The 16,749-nt window shown below is 36.5% G+C and overlaps 2 protein-coding genes across 2 annotated transcripts in view; both read right to left on the bottom strand.

The window, feature by feature from the left end:
- Nucleotides 1–269: 269 nt before the first annotated feature.
- On the bottom strand, nt 270–5,422 carry LOC106711575 (malate dehydrogenase). The gene is made up of 7 exons (XM_014503932.2): nt 5,237–5,422; nt 3,754–3,957; nt 3,206–3,400; nt 2,867–3,064; nt 1,381–1,513; nt 955–1,129; nt 270–479 (listed from the first exon to the last, which is right to left on the bottom strand). The coding sequence occupies exons 1-7, from the start codon at nt 5,387–5,389 to the stop codon at nt 332–334; spliced, it is 1,206 nt and encodes a 401-aa protein (XP_014359418.1). The 5' UTR covers nt 5,390–5,422; the 3' UTR covers nt 270–331.
- Nucleotides 5,423–12,542: 7,120 nt separating this feature from the next.
- Nucleotides 12,543–16,749, bottom strand: part of LOC106711573 (1-phosphatidylinositol 4,5-bisphosphate phosphodiesterase classes I and II) — a 49,833-nt gene continuing 45,626 nt past the window's right edge. The window contains exons 14-21 of the mRNA XM_045678527.1: nt 16,562–16,738; nt 16,258–16,485; nt 15,882–16,029; nt 15,291–15,489; nt 14,813–14,984; nt 14,556–14,693; nt 13,396–13,515; nt 12,543–12,590 (exon numbers count right to left, since the gene is read on the bottom strand). Coding sequence (XP_045534483.1) covers nt 12,543–12,590; nt 13,396–13,515; nt 14,556–14,693; nt 14,813–14,984; nt 15,291–15,489; nt 15,882–16,029; nt 16,258–16,485; nt 16,562–16,738 — 1,230 coding nt within the window. The remainder of the gene's footprint in view (nt 12,591–13,395; nt 13,516–14,555; nt 14,694–14,812; nt 14,985–15,290; nt 15,490–15,881; nt 16,030–16,257; nt 16,486–16,561; nt 16,739–16,749) is intronic.

Raw genomic sequence — 16,749 nt, 5'->3', positions numbered from 1 at the left:
TTCAAATTTAACATTTTAAAGTAGTGTTCACATTGTACACAATTACAATAATTTTTTTATAAATAATTTTACTAAACATTTTCACAGTTCGCAGTCGTCTTTTATTTAATCCAATTAAGGTTTTACGTTAATACATTTTATTCAAAAATATATCAAATTATTTAAGAACAGCCGCACTTTGAGTTATTTGTTGGATAAGGGTAACTCTTAATGTAGAATTAATATAAGAAATTTACACTAAGGGACTGCAAATGACTGTGTGTATAGCAGTTAATTAATTTATATACATATTGTACATATTGAGCCAAAAAGCGCTATTTGCATTTTCATTTTATCGATTTATTTTAGATTTTTCTCCCGGTCTGCAAATCTCGCAAGGCACGCATGGCGGGAAGGTATATATTTTGCAGGGGTTCAAGCAGTACTCGTCACCCACCGCGTAGCACCGGCCCAGGTTCAACATGTCTTCGAGATCGCACCTTTTGTACAAACATTGTCACCAATATTAAGAAAAATCTCACACAAAAATATGACGCGATATACTACTAGCAAACGAGTGTATAATGATCTTTATTTACATGACATTTTTTTTAAGATTTTATATTTAACTAGCTGTCGCCCGCGACTACGTCCGCGCGCAGTTAAAAAAAAAAAAATGAAAAATAGATGTTGGCCGATTCTCAGACCTACAGAATATGCTCACAAAATTTCATGAGAATCGGTCAAGCCGTTTCGGAGGAGTACGGGAACGAAAACTGTGACACGAGAATTTTATATTTTAGATAGGTAGATTTTATTTCTTATCTGCTTTTCTTTCTTATTTATTTACGGTTGCTAGTTATTAGCTCTAAGCTCATGTCTGGTCTCTGGTCATGTTACCCAGTTTGGTGTCATTGCATTATAGGCGTTATATGGCATTTCAAAACGGAGATAAAAGTTCCCGATTGTACATACTTGCTTTCTTCTAAAAGCTTGGTCTCGACTTCGTTGAGAGTGGGCACGACGTACTCCACGATCCCGCCCTTGCCAATCGATAGCGGCGTGGCGCATATCTCCATGCCATAACACTTCCCAGCCTGATCCTGTTCTACTAGCGCGCTGTCGATAAACGTCTTCTTCTCAAACAAACCTTTAAAGATGATGAGAAGTGTTTTCAAAAAAAATCATCACCTTTTAATTGAGATAAATTCAAGAGAGTTGCCCTTCGGTGAAGACATATATGACGACTACAAACTAATGAGTACCATCTTTCCATCACATCACCACTTACTATTAGGGGAGGGGACGATCCCCCTTCCCCCCCTTTACTCAATAGTAAAATGCTGGTTTATCTTCATCTTAATTTCTTTTAATGGGCTTTGCATGATCTCATTTACTTACCTTGCATCACGCTAGTAACAAATCTTGCAGACGAGAAGCCGATGGAGAGATGTCCTTGCTCATAATTGGCTTTGACCTTACAGATAATTTCATCAGCCTCCCGCACCAACTTTGTGAGGCATTCCACTTGGGTCTTAAAACGAAGTTTAACGTTTAAACATTTAATTTTATAAATAATTGATTAATTTGAAAACTAACTAATTGTACGTGTATTTTAAATTATCTTTAAAAAATATCTTTTAAATTATTTTCCTTTTCCGACAATCGGAAGTACTCAGAGATTGCCTTTGTGTATTTAAGACGTGAACTATTTTTAAAACGTTGATAATTCAGGCTATTTTTAAACTAACTGGTAAAAAATACAAGGTAAGAAACCAATCTCTTCCTGCCTTTTACTAAACACCCATTATGGAGACCTAGCACGCATTGCTCATAAATATTACCATTTACCTTATGATCCGACTAGAAAGGCCTTATAAACACCTAAATCGTATCCCTAGTATTCAGCCTAGTCTTTTCATATTTCTCAAAGTGGTACTCAAGAAATCGTAATTTATCATTTTATCTCATCGAAGCTGAATGTTATTTTAATGTTAAAGTAAACGATCGTTAAATTCGAACTCAAAGAAAATATTCTATGAGTTGAAACTGATCACTAAAACACTAAAGCGGGTTTACACAAATAATCTTACTAATATTATAAATGCGAACGTTTAAATGAATGAATGGATGTTTGTTTGAAGGTATCTCTGGAACGTCTTAACGGATCTTGATGAAATTTGGCACAGATGTAGAACATAGACTGGAAGAACACATAGGCTACTAATGAGTTTTTTTAACTTCGTGCGGGCGGAGTCGCGGGCGACAGCTAGTATTAAGACACATTACTAATTGAAATAATATGTGGAAGCGAGAAAGCTTTAACTTTTATTAACTTACATTTAGATTAACATAAAACTGACCAATGCATAAAAAAAAGTAATTTTAGTTGGTCTTTGTCCGCGATAAAAGATATCATTTGTAGAAATATAAAAAACCGGTAAATACAGTAAAATGGCTATCAAAGCATAACAAGGTCGATCGATGTTAACTAAAAATAAATCGCTAAATAAAGCCGACAAATGCCTTGGACGATTTGGGAGAGTTCGGTCATTCACATTTTAGTCAGTTTAGAGACATCTTACTCGAATCTTCCACATGCGTACGTACGTACCGTGTACTTTCTATTAAAGTACACGGTAACCAGACAATGTTCCAGCAGTGTTGCCCACTTACCTTTAATGATAATTTAGAAGATTTTTACCGTTACTACTAGTCTACTACATTCAATAACTCCTGGGCGAGGTGTACAAAGAAGTGTATTTCCTTTTGTTATACCACCTACCAACCAAACTCACTACCGCCTCCCATGCTTCCTTGAAAAGAGAAAGGCGACTATTTGGACTTGTAACTAGAACTTACATTTTTATAATTACTATTGATTCACCTGTGGGAAGTTGCCGGCTTTGCCTTTAGAGAAGACGGGCACGCGCGTGCACCTGCCGGTGCCGCAGATAACAGGCGTGTGGGTGGCGGCGGGGTCAGCACCCGTCAACGCGCAGAACAGTTGATTGGCTCGCATCGAGCTTATAGAGTTAACGCCTAGCACGCGCCGCTTGTCATATACGCCCGCCGTCTTTAGCGTCTGGTGAGAACAAATGGTACACACAGAGAGTTTACCTAACCAAATCGTGAACGAGTTTTTCAGTATTTAGAGGAATTATCTGAAGTAAGAACAGCAAGTGTAAAGGTAGCAAGCCTAGAAATGGTTATAAGTAAGACTAACATGCATGCATAGGGCAAAGTTGCAGTCGACGGGCGGCGTCTGCACGGCGACGACAGCGTAGGGGCAGAATCGCGAGCACGCGATGCTGGCCACGCGCACGCGCTCCATGTTTTTGAAGAATAGTTCGCGGTCTAGCGCGCAGCAGCATGGCGGGGTCACAAAGTGACCGCCGCAGATCAGCACCACGTCAGAGTTCTAACCAATTCATGATGTTAATGGCTTTGGGAACTTACAAAAACCAATCTATCCTTTTCGCTTTGCTCAAAGAATATGCAATTTAAACACTATCTGTTTTGTTTTGCTCAGAGTCAAAACCTGTCTAAAGTTTTGTTCGCCAAAAAGTCATAATATGTTACCAAGCTGGGCATAGGCTAATAGTTAGCAAGTTTTTCCATTTTTCATTCATCTTTTAGTAGCATGAGTAAACCACCAATAATTGCCAACTTGTAGTATATTAAGTATAATGGCAATATACACATACACAATATCATTTTTATTAGTGCAAATTCTACTGTAAGTCAATAAAAAAATATATGCGAAGCTTTTACAGTAAGCGCATCGCCTAAGCGAGGCCGGCCCTGGAACGCTTCGACGTCGGCGCTGGTATCGATATGAGCGAGGTCGTTAGCCACGCCCATTACGCAAGAGTCCGGCTCGTCGTCGTATAAGCTCAGCTTGCGCACCACCGGCTGCTGCTTCAGGAAGAGTGCTGCGACGCGACCAACGTCACTGCCCGCCCCTACTATTGTCACCTGATGCATTGAACGTACCGTATATGAAATTACCCAGAGCTGGGCATTAACTCGTTAATCCGTTAATCGTTAATTAACGAAGTTAACATTTTGCTTAACGGATTAACTTTTAAGTTAACTTCAAAAAGTGTTAACGCTTTTGTTAACTTCCGTTAAACTCAACTTCCGTTAATAAAAGTCCGTTAATCGTTAAATTAGAATCTTAGAGACGTGCTTTTATTTTGTTTAAATAACGCACCACGCCACACTCGTAAGTTCAGCTATGTTGAGCGACTGTCGGCGACTCGAATGGTGAACGAACGAGTTGATAATTGCTATATGTGAAGTTCACGTACAAGAGTGATGCATCAGAGTGTCCGGGAAAGACGTGACCAACAGGATAAAATCAAAAGAAGGTTCGAAATAGTATATTTCATTACGAGTACATAAAAGCACGAGTATGTCGTGTATGCCCACATTCCGAACGCTCTTCGTCCCTGCAATACGCCACTTTTTGAGCAACTGTATTTAACATACATTTTTACTCGTGCTTTTTCTTTAGCTTTTCTAAACTCGAGCGTTCTCTTTCCCAACTATCAAAACGATGTCTGTTGAAAAAAAAACCAACCACGAAGTTTTTACAAAAAAAAAATCATTGAAGTTTTTATGATTCATGAAAATATTTCTAAAAAGAAGCTCCTAATTTGTTACAATATCTGATTTAATGATTTGATTCAATGAATTAGGTTAGGTTTCATTTTATTTCATCTCATTAAATTTCATTTTCATTTTATATCAATAAAAATAATCTACTGAAGACTTGGCTGTTTGGGCATAGTTCCCATTGCCTACCCAGAATGGGTGAAGAAAACAAAATTACAACTTGTTCCAACTGTCAACCCTCACCTTCGGCTGCGCCTCGGCTCGGGTAGACATTTGTCGGAACTCTTTGCAATGACAGGCTTTCCGCACTCGTAATGAAATATACTATAATGCATTCATACTTGTTTCTAATACTAATGTGTTATAGAATGTATAGTCAAGTGAATGTATACTATTGTAAACAAATGTCGCCACAATAAGTGCGAAATTAGTATGTATAATTTTGGTATGGTTAACTGTTAACGATTAACTTTAACTTGCGTTAAATTTTCGAGAATTTAACGCTTTAACGATTAACGAAGTTAATTTTTTAATTAACGAATTAACGATTAACGAAGTTAACTTTTCGATTAACTGTGCCCACCTGTGAAATTACCCCATGGCTCATAAACTCATATCAGTAAAGGCAACCACGAACCTTCCTCGGAGGTACGCGCGGTACGGGGCAATATCTTTCACAATCTTTCTCCATCTGTGCCAAAACCTCGGACATAACATAATTCCGGAATTTTGCTTTTGGGACAATCATCCAGTTTTGCGGAACAAGTCTTGTGAATGATCGCTGAAACATTTTTATAGCAGAACAGTTATTACTTTTTAATTTTGAATTGGATCTGATGAACTATTAGATTTTTTTTAACATTTTTAGTTTTGATACAATTTATGTAAATGATGGAACCAGGTTTTGATTTGAAGTGGTTGACATTTTATGTCAAAATTTTACGATTCACTCTAGAATAAAAATATATTATTTTATAGCATGATTTTTTTTCCAAACTATTAAACTAGAATAGAGAAGCAAAATGATTGTTTAAAAGTGGATCCAAATAATTTTGGCTTATATTCTTCTTTGGGTTTTTGTATTACTGTGTAATTAGCTTACACAGATTGTTTTTTTTTCATAGGATATGAAGAATGGCAATATATTTATGTTGTAAAACAATATCTATTTTTTATAGCAAAAATATATTTAATATATTCCCTAAATCTTGGATATTATTTATTTTTTATAGAAATCAAAAATAAGTCTATTGAGCCAACTTCCAGTAGTACAGAGGCACCTTGAGAGGAAGACAGAGAGGGGAGGGGAAATAAAACAACAAATAGAACAGACATCAAATTTAATAGATAAGTTTATGTATAACATTCATAGTGATTAATATTATATTGTCTACCCATACACAGGCGTACTCATACACGAAGGAATTCAAAATGACTAGAACTATTCAGATCGAAAGCCGCCAAAACAACTCACCTTACTTATATCCCCATTCTATTCTTACAGTGAATTTCAACTGACATAACATCTGTCTCAGAACATATAGTGCGACAAACCTATCTGGCTCGGGGAAGCAGCTACAGTATGCAAAGATCTTGTGTCATTTTTTGAGATTAAGGGAGGCGCTAGTGAGTTATAATAATTTAGTTTGAATTGTGCTCACCGGGTCAGATAACTGTATCGATCTCTATCTAGCCCAGTAAAAGTAGCAATCGTGACTATTCCTGTCAAAAACATGTAAAACCTTCTTAGGTACAGAAAATGACATGTAAATGTTGACGACAGCTGCAGTACGATAAGGATCTTGTGGCATTTTTTGACATTAACATGGGGGCGCTAGTGGACTATCATAATACAATTTGACTTATACCAATCGGGTCAGATAACTTTGTCAATCTATACTTTATCTGTTATATTATTGTTACACAGATCCAACAAACAGTGAAAACTCACCTTCAAACAACATGCATATTACACGACACATTGTCATAAGCAACAAATCCATTCTCTAAATCTAATAAAGGCAAATCTGATTAACTTGGTTTTTAACTGACTAATATCTCTATGTAAGAGTAAGACATTACAAAAACTGTCTGCCATAAGTAAATACAGATTATATTAATGTAAATTTAAACTGCCGAAATATTATTATCTCTATATTTACAAGGGTAATGAAAGAGATGCCATTATGTTTCAATACATTTCGGTGGTGTAATTTACAGCTATAAAATGAAATAACACTATAAAATCGTTAACATAAGAATATGAAAGAAATGAAAAACTTAGATTAAATATTCTTTGTTTTCTGTTTAAAAAAAAAAACAAAATTGAAAAAAGATTCTGACATTACAAAGCAGGATCTGATTGTTTTTAACTATCACTTCCCAAATAAATTAGTTATACAGTTTTTTTATATCTTAAAGCTATTTTAACATTACAATAAACTTATAAACAATTTGATGTGCAAAAAAAATCTAAATATGTAACAGTAAATTATATAATCTTTCAAATAAATTATAAATTAAAAAAAAAAACTTGCATAAAACTACTTCATATATTTATTTGTGACAATTCCTATAGCGATTTTGTAAAAATCCATACAACTTTTTATTTATATTATGAAACTTACATCCCGTTTTATTTTTGTAACTGGCAATATGTACGTACATTTGGGGTAATTATAAAAACAATGGAGCCGAATAAAAAATAAATGTGAAATTGCATTTTGTTTTTTTTTCATACAGTCTTTAAATAAAATCGTTGTAATACGGCGTATATTAGCTTTAATAAACGTGAATATATTTCAAACATCTGCCTAATAGATAAAAACGAAACATTAATTTTGATTAAAAAAAATAGTACAAGCTTATAGTAATGTCGTCGTTGAGCATCGTTTATAATCATAAGAAAGGTCAGTCAAGACAGCTATCGGAAGAAATCCAAAGTACCCACGACAGAGACCCGACTGTAACGGATTTACCAATACGTACCAAATACAACGCACACTACTCACAACCCGTCTAAATACGCTTAAACTACTTCATAAGATAGTCCATAACTAAAACGAACTTCACTCAAATATTCTTGATACTTAAAGAATACTATTATGTCCTTGATATTGTTTAACACCAGAATTTTGTTACAGTATATTTCAGGAATAGAAATACCAAATATAATTATTTCGAGCATGAACAAATTTAGCTGCCAGAAGTTATTGGCCATTTAAATATGTCTCTTTATTTTAAAAAAAGTTAAGAAATGACGTGAAGAAGATTTATTCAAGTTTACAGATAGTTACAAAATAAAATCAAAAAGATGTAAGACTGCATAAAGTATTCAAAATTTATATTTAGAAATCTGCAGTTCTAAAGAGGTTTTATATGTACAATTCTACGTTATAATATATAAGAGGTCTATTAAAATATGAAAGGCATCGACTATTAAAATATCTCCAAAATAGTAAGAAGGATAACAAGTGTAAAAAAGTCGAAAAATCATCATCTTTAGATTAAGCGTAGCAAGGAAAAGCTTCAAATAATAAGATAAAAATATTTTTATTCTTATAGGACACAATGATGAAGAAGAAATTTTTAGACGTATAACGTCATCTGCTTTGATGACGCGCCTATTGCGGTTAGTTCTTTCAAAATTTATGAAAGACCAATATGGGTATAGAATATGGCATAAAAGAAAAAAAAATGACACGGCAGTTACAGTAAGAAATTTATCTTGTGACTTTTTTGACATTGACATAAGGACGTTAGTAAGCCATCACAATTTAGTTTGTCTTATGCCCATTGAGTCATATCCTTGTCAGAATTAGGAAAAACCCACGCTTGAACTCCACAACACGACAATTTATAACGCACGTACTATGAATTTTGACTGCAGTAAATCATGTATTGACGGATATTGTAACCTCTTACATTCTCTTTGGAAAAACAAAGAAAATGTCAATACAAGTATCACTGCAATCGAATCCCATAGTTACATAGAAACATTTGCAACATTTAGTAGAGCTATGTATAAATTACGCGCCATTGAGACGTGGAAATAAAAGTTTTTCTGCTATATGAGATGCTAGTCTATGATATTACATATGACAGCTGCTGTCAGATATCACAAGACTAGCCCCTTCCTTCATTCTTACTGAAACGGCTATTTTACAAGCAGCAGGAGCGACACGGCCACATAATAAGGACTGAGTAAAATTAATGTACATTTCATATAAGTAAACTGACATGTAACTTGGACTTACATTTATTTGCTCTCGTATAAGCTTTTTACGTATTTTGTTTTTATGTGCTTTTTTTTTTAAATGACTTTCGTACCTAAATCATCCCCGTGACCACTCCCTCTACTGTGAAACTATTAGTAATGATTCATATACTAAAATATTCAGATTACAATAGAAAATTATAAACAAAACTATGAAAAATCACATAGAGAGCAAATTGCAAAGAATATCATATTACTGGCAATACCATAATAATATTTAGGTAGATATAGGACAATAAATGTTAGGCCACATTTGAAAGATCCACTACCAACAACCTTACCTAAACTAACAAGTTACAAATGTAATCAAGGCAAGATTAGGTGTATTGCGTACACTATTACTACTCATTATTTCATTTTCACAACTACCTACAATTCTAATGTTATTTATCTGTATCGACCAACGACAAAACCATAGACTAAATATCCTCAAATGGATTTCAACTTTAAAGAGAAATCATGAAGTTCGACCTTAGGTAATCTAAAGTTAATTCAACAGTTATTTTTTCTAATAATTTAGAATTCAATTATTGAATACACGGATTTACAACTGACTTCAAAATTTGATCAAAGTATTTTTTCAAAGATAATCCAGTTGCTTGCATGAAAATTTTTACTCTCGATATTTTTAAAAACGCCAGAGTCCCATCTTGAATGACAAAAAGAAAATTTTCTCAGAATAATCCAATTTCATTTCGGTACGCAGAAAAATCGGGGTACAACTACTTTTTATTAAAACGACTTATTCTAATAATATTAACAATGCTATGGCTTTCTTTCAAGTGCATCGCACGAGGTTTAAAAAGGTTTTTGAGTAAAGAGAAGTGCCCACAGCGACTTTTTTTAGCAAGGCAAACGCTCGTTACACGATCGTACAACTACCTTGCCCTAAGTAAGCTATCGGAGGCAGGGCACATCTGCGAAGAAGCTAACCACGAGCCGCCGTAAAGTTTGAATCTAGTAATAATGGTGTTGTTCACCATGATATGTCCGTCAACAGGGAACCTTCCTACATCTGATAGTGAGCGGAGATGACTGATAAATCCGAACTTAGTAAGGTTCGATTAGAGAGTAAGAAGATGAACACTTTCTATCTTATAACGTTGAGGATGGTATAAAAAAAAGTATTTTTTGTATAGCGTAGTGTAGAGTCGCGTCTTCATCGCTACAAACAGTCGCCATAGACCCCTAAATCGTTTCTAGTTTTTCAGTTACTCTTACTTCTCTTAATATACATTTACATTCTTAAAAATATATAACAGCTGTCAGAGCTACATAGAGTATAGAAAAGGATAGACAAGAATTTCCCTGTTTTCATATTAAGATTTTCTATACAAAACTTCAAACTGTCTATATGTATTTTAATTTTTCTGAAACATTTATTTTTAATGAATAGACAGGGATCGAAATATTACAAATGTATTGGAAATCTTTCTTATAGTAAATTTCCAAATCTTAAAAAATAAGTATTTAAAAAAAAAGGAATTTCCAGCACTAAAAAATATTAATAAAAATCGATTGCCGCCTTTGGTTTAATTTGAAGTAAGTGAATTAAAAAATTATTATAATAAAAATACCATAGAAAATCTCGATTATTGGTTTCGATCGAATATGATAATTTCCTTTTACGTTATTCGCACCGATTAAATAAATAAATTTAGACAAACAAGAGACATTTACTTGTAAACTAAGTACATTATACGAGCACCATTAATAAAACCAAGAATTATAAAAAAAAAAAATATTTAAACTCCGAAATAATGTACTTTTAAAAGACTCAAAATTGAATTTTGTTGAAAAAATCTTTAGTTAAATCAATTATAATTTAATAATATATAATATGGCAAATATAATTTTGTACGACTAAATATTAACTTAATTAAAACCATGTATATTGATAAATATGTACTTGAAATAATATAAAATGCTGGCCAAGTATGTGCAAAATTTATATTTGGCACTTATACATTAAATGCGACAAACTTGTACATAGCAGACAATATATTGTTATATACAAAATTCTTTCATTACACTTATGTTTTCTATTAAGCATTTCAAAAAGGGTGAAATATCAAAAAGGGCGAAATTTAGTATTTTCACATCACAAAATATTGGAATGTTATCCTACAACCAATGGTTACTTAACAATTTTTTTTTAATTTCATTTAGCATTTTTGTGACGAAATTTGAGAGTTCAGAAATATTCCATACCAAAGTTCTTACCAACAAAAATTAAACTGTAAATAATAAGCTTTTCAATTGTGACGTTGAAAAATATATTAAAAAGAAGTATAAGATCCAACTTCAATGTACTGAAATCTAAATACTTAAAAATTACATATCAAATATAAATATAATTGTGCATAATTAAAATTGTACGATAAAACATTTTCAAATGGTTACAAAACCGAAAATATTTGTGCTTTCTGTAATAACTAATCTGTAAAAATCAAAATCGTTTTATAATTCGTTTATAACGTTTCCAAAACTAACCACATTAATTTAAATTATTTTTAAATTAATGTTAACGTTACATATTAGCTGCATAAATAAATTAAAAATAAACATTTTTATATTCATAATTAATATGTGCTCTATATATTTAGTTACATATGTTCGAAACGAAAGAAGGAACAAAATGGTGGTTAACTCTAAGGCACATTACTTCAAACTTTGAACTAAATTCAGTTTTCATTAATCAACATGCAAGTCTTTTTTTTAGAGTAAATACAGAGAAATTAATAAAAAATAGAGTTTATAAAGAGAGAAATATCTATAAGCGAGAGTCAGTCGTATGGTCCCGAAGGACGACCTCAAAAGCGAGAAACTCGGGTTAGAGAGAAACTTCTAAAAGCGAGAAAAATATTTGCCTTTTGCCTTTTACTCTCGCATACCCAGATTCTACTCACTGCGTCTCTTTTTTCGACAGTGGAAACCTATGTTAAGACTTTCCAATTTATGACGGTAGTTGTCATAGAGTACCAACAGTTTTGTTCCTACCTTCATTTTGTGCGTTGACTAGTTATCAATGCGTCCTAAGCATTTGACCACAATAATATCTAAATCGTTAAATGCAATTCTTAAATAACACACGTTTTTGTGCAACACTAGTTTACAAACAGGTATATTGTATCAAAGCGGTGACTTAATTTGTATCCTAATCCCCATTCATAAGATTCAAAATTGCTTGAAAGTTACGCACCCATATTTACAAAATCGATAACCGTACGACGTACAGCAAACATTCTTAAGGAAAAATCACACAAACAATTAAATCTACGAGATTGCAGACGTAATTAGGTCATTATAACATGAGATTTCATGTGAACAATATAACTGAAATTTAGTGTTAAATAGGTAGTTCTTCATGTAAAAGTGATCTAGTTATTTTAAGGAAAAATCAAATTTAAAACCAAAGAAAATCTCATGCTAAAACACACAAGGTTCATTACAGAAGAACACAACAGCGACATCTGTCGTGAGAGCGACACATCTTGACTCACATCGACTCGCTCCTTAGGAGATAATATCACAGATTCCTAAAAAATTAAAACTCAACAAACGCAGAGATCCACATACCCGGCAGGGGGCGCTCAGGGGGGATGCGGAGAGCGAGGGGGGCGCGTAGCACCGGGCGCGGGGGGCGCACGGGGGGTGCGCTGGGGCATTAACCTTCGGGCGCACCGCCGCACAGTTGCTCTAGTTCCAGAAGCTCCTAAAACACACAAGTTTATTCATTAAAAAGTAAAATTTAAAAGAGGGGGCCTTTCTATGGGATAATGACCTTGAAGCCATGATCGGGAATTGGAAGACGAGTACTGACGATATAAATCTAAGTAACAACAGAAACAAATCTACAATTCAAAGCAGTTGAATAAGCTCAGAGATTACTGAACCTAAATGAAAAATTCTTTCACTGTTGTGAAGCTTCAGTATCTCCGTATAACAATTACTATATGTCTTTTAATTTTGTTAATTTCATTTTCTAAGTCTGAGCAGACGAACTTCTGGTGTATTTTAAGATTCAAACTGTACCGGCTAATGGTCTCCTAACGCATACAGCTCAGCAGCGACTAGTAGTATATATAAAGTGGAGGGTGTCACATTTAGTGTCACACTAAATGTGAGGGCATTTAGTGTGACAAACCGAGGTGGCGATGTGGCGAGGTGGCGAGATGGCGAGGTGGCGAGGTGGCGAAGTGGCGAAGTGGCGAGGTGGCGAGGTGACGAGGTGACGAGGTGGCGAGGTGGCGAGGTGACGAGGTGACGAGGTGGCGAGGTGGCGAGGTGACGAGGTGACGAGGTGACGAGGTGGCGAGGTGGCGAGGTGGCGAGGTGGCGAGGTGGCGAGGTGGCGAGGTGGCGAGGTGGCGAGGTGGCGAGGTGGCGAGGTGGCGAGGTGGCGAGGTGGCGAGGTGGCGAGGTGGCGAGGTGGCGAGGTGGCGAGGTGGCGAGGTGGCGAGGTGGCGAGGTGGCGAGGTGACGAGGTGGCGAGGTGGCGAGGTGACATGAAGGTGTACCTGGTCCCTGTGCTTGTGCAGCATGGCTCGCAGTCGCTCGTGTGTGAGAGCGAGCTGTTCGCGACGTCGCGCGTACGCCTGCTCCAGCCGCGAGCACTCAGCAACACCGCGCTCTACAGACTGTAATAAAACATACCTTTACTATCTAATACTAGCTTTTACCCGCGACTCCGTCCGCGCGGAATAAAAAAATAGAAAACGGGGTAAAAATTATCCTATGTCCGTTTCCTGGTTCTAAGCTACCTGCCCACCTATTTTCAGTCAAATCGATTCAGCCGTTCTTGAGTTACAAATAGTGTAACTAACACAACTTTCTTTTATATATATAGATATAAAATTTTCGTGTCACAGTTTTCGTTCCCGTACTCCTCCGAAACGGCTTGACCGATTCTCATGAAATTTTGTGAGCATATTCAGTAGGTCTGAGAATCGGCCAACATCTATTTTTCATAACCCCTTCCCCATTTTTTAACTGCGCGCGGACGGAGTCGCGGGCGACAGCTAGTTATTATATACCAGTTGATTTCCAGCTCAAAAAAACACTCGTATAGTTCTTTTTTAATATCTTGGCTGCACATTCTTCCCACTACACCCCAAAACATCTAAAACTGTGTTCTGTGCTAATATATCTGAAAATTACTGTACCGCACTCGTTGTCCTTAGACACTTAGAGAGATCTGAATTGTAAATTTCTGATACTATATCTATTCTAAAACAGACCATTCGCAGATTCTGAATTCGATAGTTATTTTTCTTCAAAAACTAAAGTATACAATAGGTTTTTCATTATAAACTAGCTTTTAACCGCGACTCCGTCCGCGCGGTATAAAAAAATGCACACAAGATAAAAAAGTTCCTATGTCCGTCTCCCAGTTCTAAGCTACCTCCCCATCAATTTTCAGTTAAATCAGTTCGACCTATCTTGAGTTATAAATAGTGTAACTAACACGACTTTCTGACTATATATATAGACTAGCTTTTACCCGCGACTCCGTCCGCGCGGAATAAAAAATAAAAAACGGGGTAAAAATTATCCTATGTCCGTTTCCTGGTTCTTCTTGGCCTGGGTTGTTCTTGAGTTATAAATAGTGTAACTAACACGACTTTCTTTTATATATATAGATAGATAAGATATCATTTTTTTTTCAAGAGAATATTACCTGTGAATGTATCTCTCTTTTAATCCTGAGTATTTCATCTTTGTCCCGATTAGTTTTTTTAGCTAGAGCTTTAACATCTTCCTTTCTAGAATTGGCAAGCTTATTCAATATCTCCTTCTTCTCAGCTTCGAGCGTCACCTGAAATGGTTTTTTTTTTTTTAAATTAGAAGTTATCGCAAATATTATTTAAAGCCATCTAATGACTAAACTAAACATTACATAACACTTTCATAATATACAATGGTGGTATCACTTGCCGTGAGCTCTTTCATCTGATGTCGTTGCTCTGCGCTGAGCATCTTATCGAGCATGGCATAGATGTCGTGGTGGTAGCGCAGGCGCAGCTCTCGCTCGCCCGCCACACCCCCATCCTCCGCAGTACCAACCCCCAAGCCGCCACCCCCACCCCCACCCCCACCCCCACCAGAACTCACGCTGCCCGTACTCGCAAGTGATAAACTCGTCGAGTTCGCGTCACCGCTTCTGTAAAACGTACAATTAAAATTAAATCTTCATATTTGATAAGGAGGTATTCAATCAGACATAAAATTGTACAGATTTCTTATAATCTCTATTCTATATAAAAAAAAAAAACTGCTGACGTAAATTTTGATGAAAATTAGTATGTATATGACACCAGAAGTATTGTTTAGTTAAGTGTCCTTTGACTAAATGAAAATTGGGCACGAAAACAGATAAAAAAAATCTTGAGAACACTACATCTCGTGTACTAACATATTCTTAGAGGAGAGTCCTCTACGGAACAGCTTAGAGAGTGGTCGTGTCTCGCGCACATCTCGTTTGCGGCGCAGCAGATCCAGCTTCCGCGCCAGCTCGCCGCGCCTCTCCCGCACACGCTTCGACGACAGCAGCGCCGCCAATGTACTCTCCAGCCCCGCCTCCCAACTCAACTTCTCCTCCTTCTCTTTTTCTTCTGAAATGACAACAAGAAGATTTATAATAAGAATTTAAGCCACTTTCTTTTTCAGAAATTATGAATATCTAAAATAAAATTGTTTTTCTATGACTATTCACAAGTTGCTGACAATTTATTTCATCATCTTCCTGGCCTTATCCATCATGTGAGGTCAGCAAACAAGGTTTTATAAACCTTAAAGTTTTGGTTTAAGTTTTTTACGACCGGCCGCCTGCTTGTCGCCAACCCTACTTGAGAGGAATTTCTTAAAATTAAATACAACATAAAATAAATAATTCAAAATACAGCAAAAATAAAAACGAGTAAGAAAACACTATATATAGAAAAATTTAAAGATCTCGTCACTGTAGTTACCGATCCCTATATACTTCAGTATTGTAGCTATATACCTCGTGTGAACTTATCCTCCACAGGCAGTGGTGCGGGTACAGAAGTGGGGACAGGTCCAGTCAGAGTGACGTCAGCATCAAGCGAGCGGCGCGAGTCCCCGCACACACCCGCCTTGTTGGGGCTGCTGTCCGCTACATCTGACTTTAACTGCACAAACAATTAATTACTACAATTAAAAAGTCTGTAAGTCCTTACTTAAAGTGAATTCAATTCACTTTAATTCTTATAAAAATTAACACAATATAAAAACATTTCTAATCTATTTATTTTCATTACCTACAGAGTGTGAGTACATGTGTTTTATTAGTTCACACAAGCATTTAGTTCAGAGGTACATGTATTAAGAAGTAGGGGACAATAGTGGTATATACTCGCCATGGAGCTGAGCCGCCGGCCGTCGTCGTGGGGCGGGAGGGCGGTGCTGGGGGCATTGTTGGGGGCGGGGCTGGAGGTGGGGTTGGGGGCGTTGTTGGGGGAGGGCGGGGCGTCCGTGTCGTCAGTGAGCACGGCCAGCTGGTGCTCGCGCTTGTCCAGCTCGCTCTGGTACTTGATGGGATTGGCCAGCGCCTCCGCCAGCTCCGACAGCCGGTCCGGTACATAGTCCTGTTTATACACACAAAAAAAACTCTTAATTAAGTGTCATATACAAATCAAAAAATGATGCATCTCCGGCTGTAACCTTGACAACGACGAGCAGCAGCAGACTGGCCGGCAGCGGCAGGCCGAGCTCAGTGCGGAGGTTGACGTGCCTGTAGCCGGGGCGCAGACCCAGCACGGGCAGCACGCGGTGGCCCAGCAGCCGCCCGCTCTCCTCGTGCGCCGCTATACGCAGCATGGCCAGCTCGGGCAACACCACCTCAAGTTACA

Source organism: Papilio machaon, chromosome 7 (genome assembly GCF_912999745.1).
Source record: "Papilio machaon chromosome 7, ilPapMach1.1, whole genome shotgun sequence".
In the NCBI taxonomy this organism is placed as follows: Eukaryota; Metazoa; Arthropoda; class Insecta; order Lepidoptera; family Papilionidae; genus Papilio; species Papilio machaon.
The sequence above is the reverse complement of the archived record's forward strand: the minus strand, read 5'-3'. Positions and strand labels throughout refer to the sequence as shown.

Coding starts and splice junctions, on each gene's coding strand:
- LOC106711575 (XM_014503932.2), bottom strand. CDS start 5,389: ATGTTTCAGCGATCATTCACAAGACTTGTTCCGCAAAACTGGATGATT. Junction 3,065..3,205: donor ACTTTGCCCTATGCATGCAT/GTTAGTCTTACT, acceptor TGTTCTCACCAG/ACGCTAAAGACGGCGGGCGT. Junction 1,514..2,866: donor AAGCCGGCAACTTCCCACAG/GTGAATCAATAG, acceptor CTTCGTTTTAAG/ACCCAAGTGGAATGCCTCAC.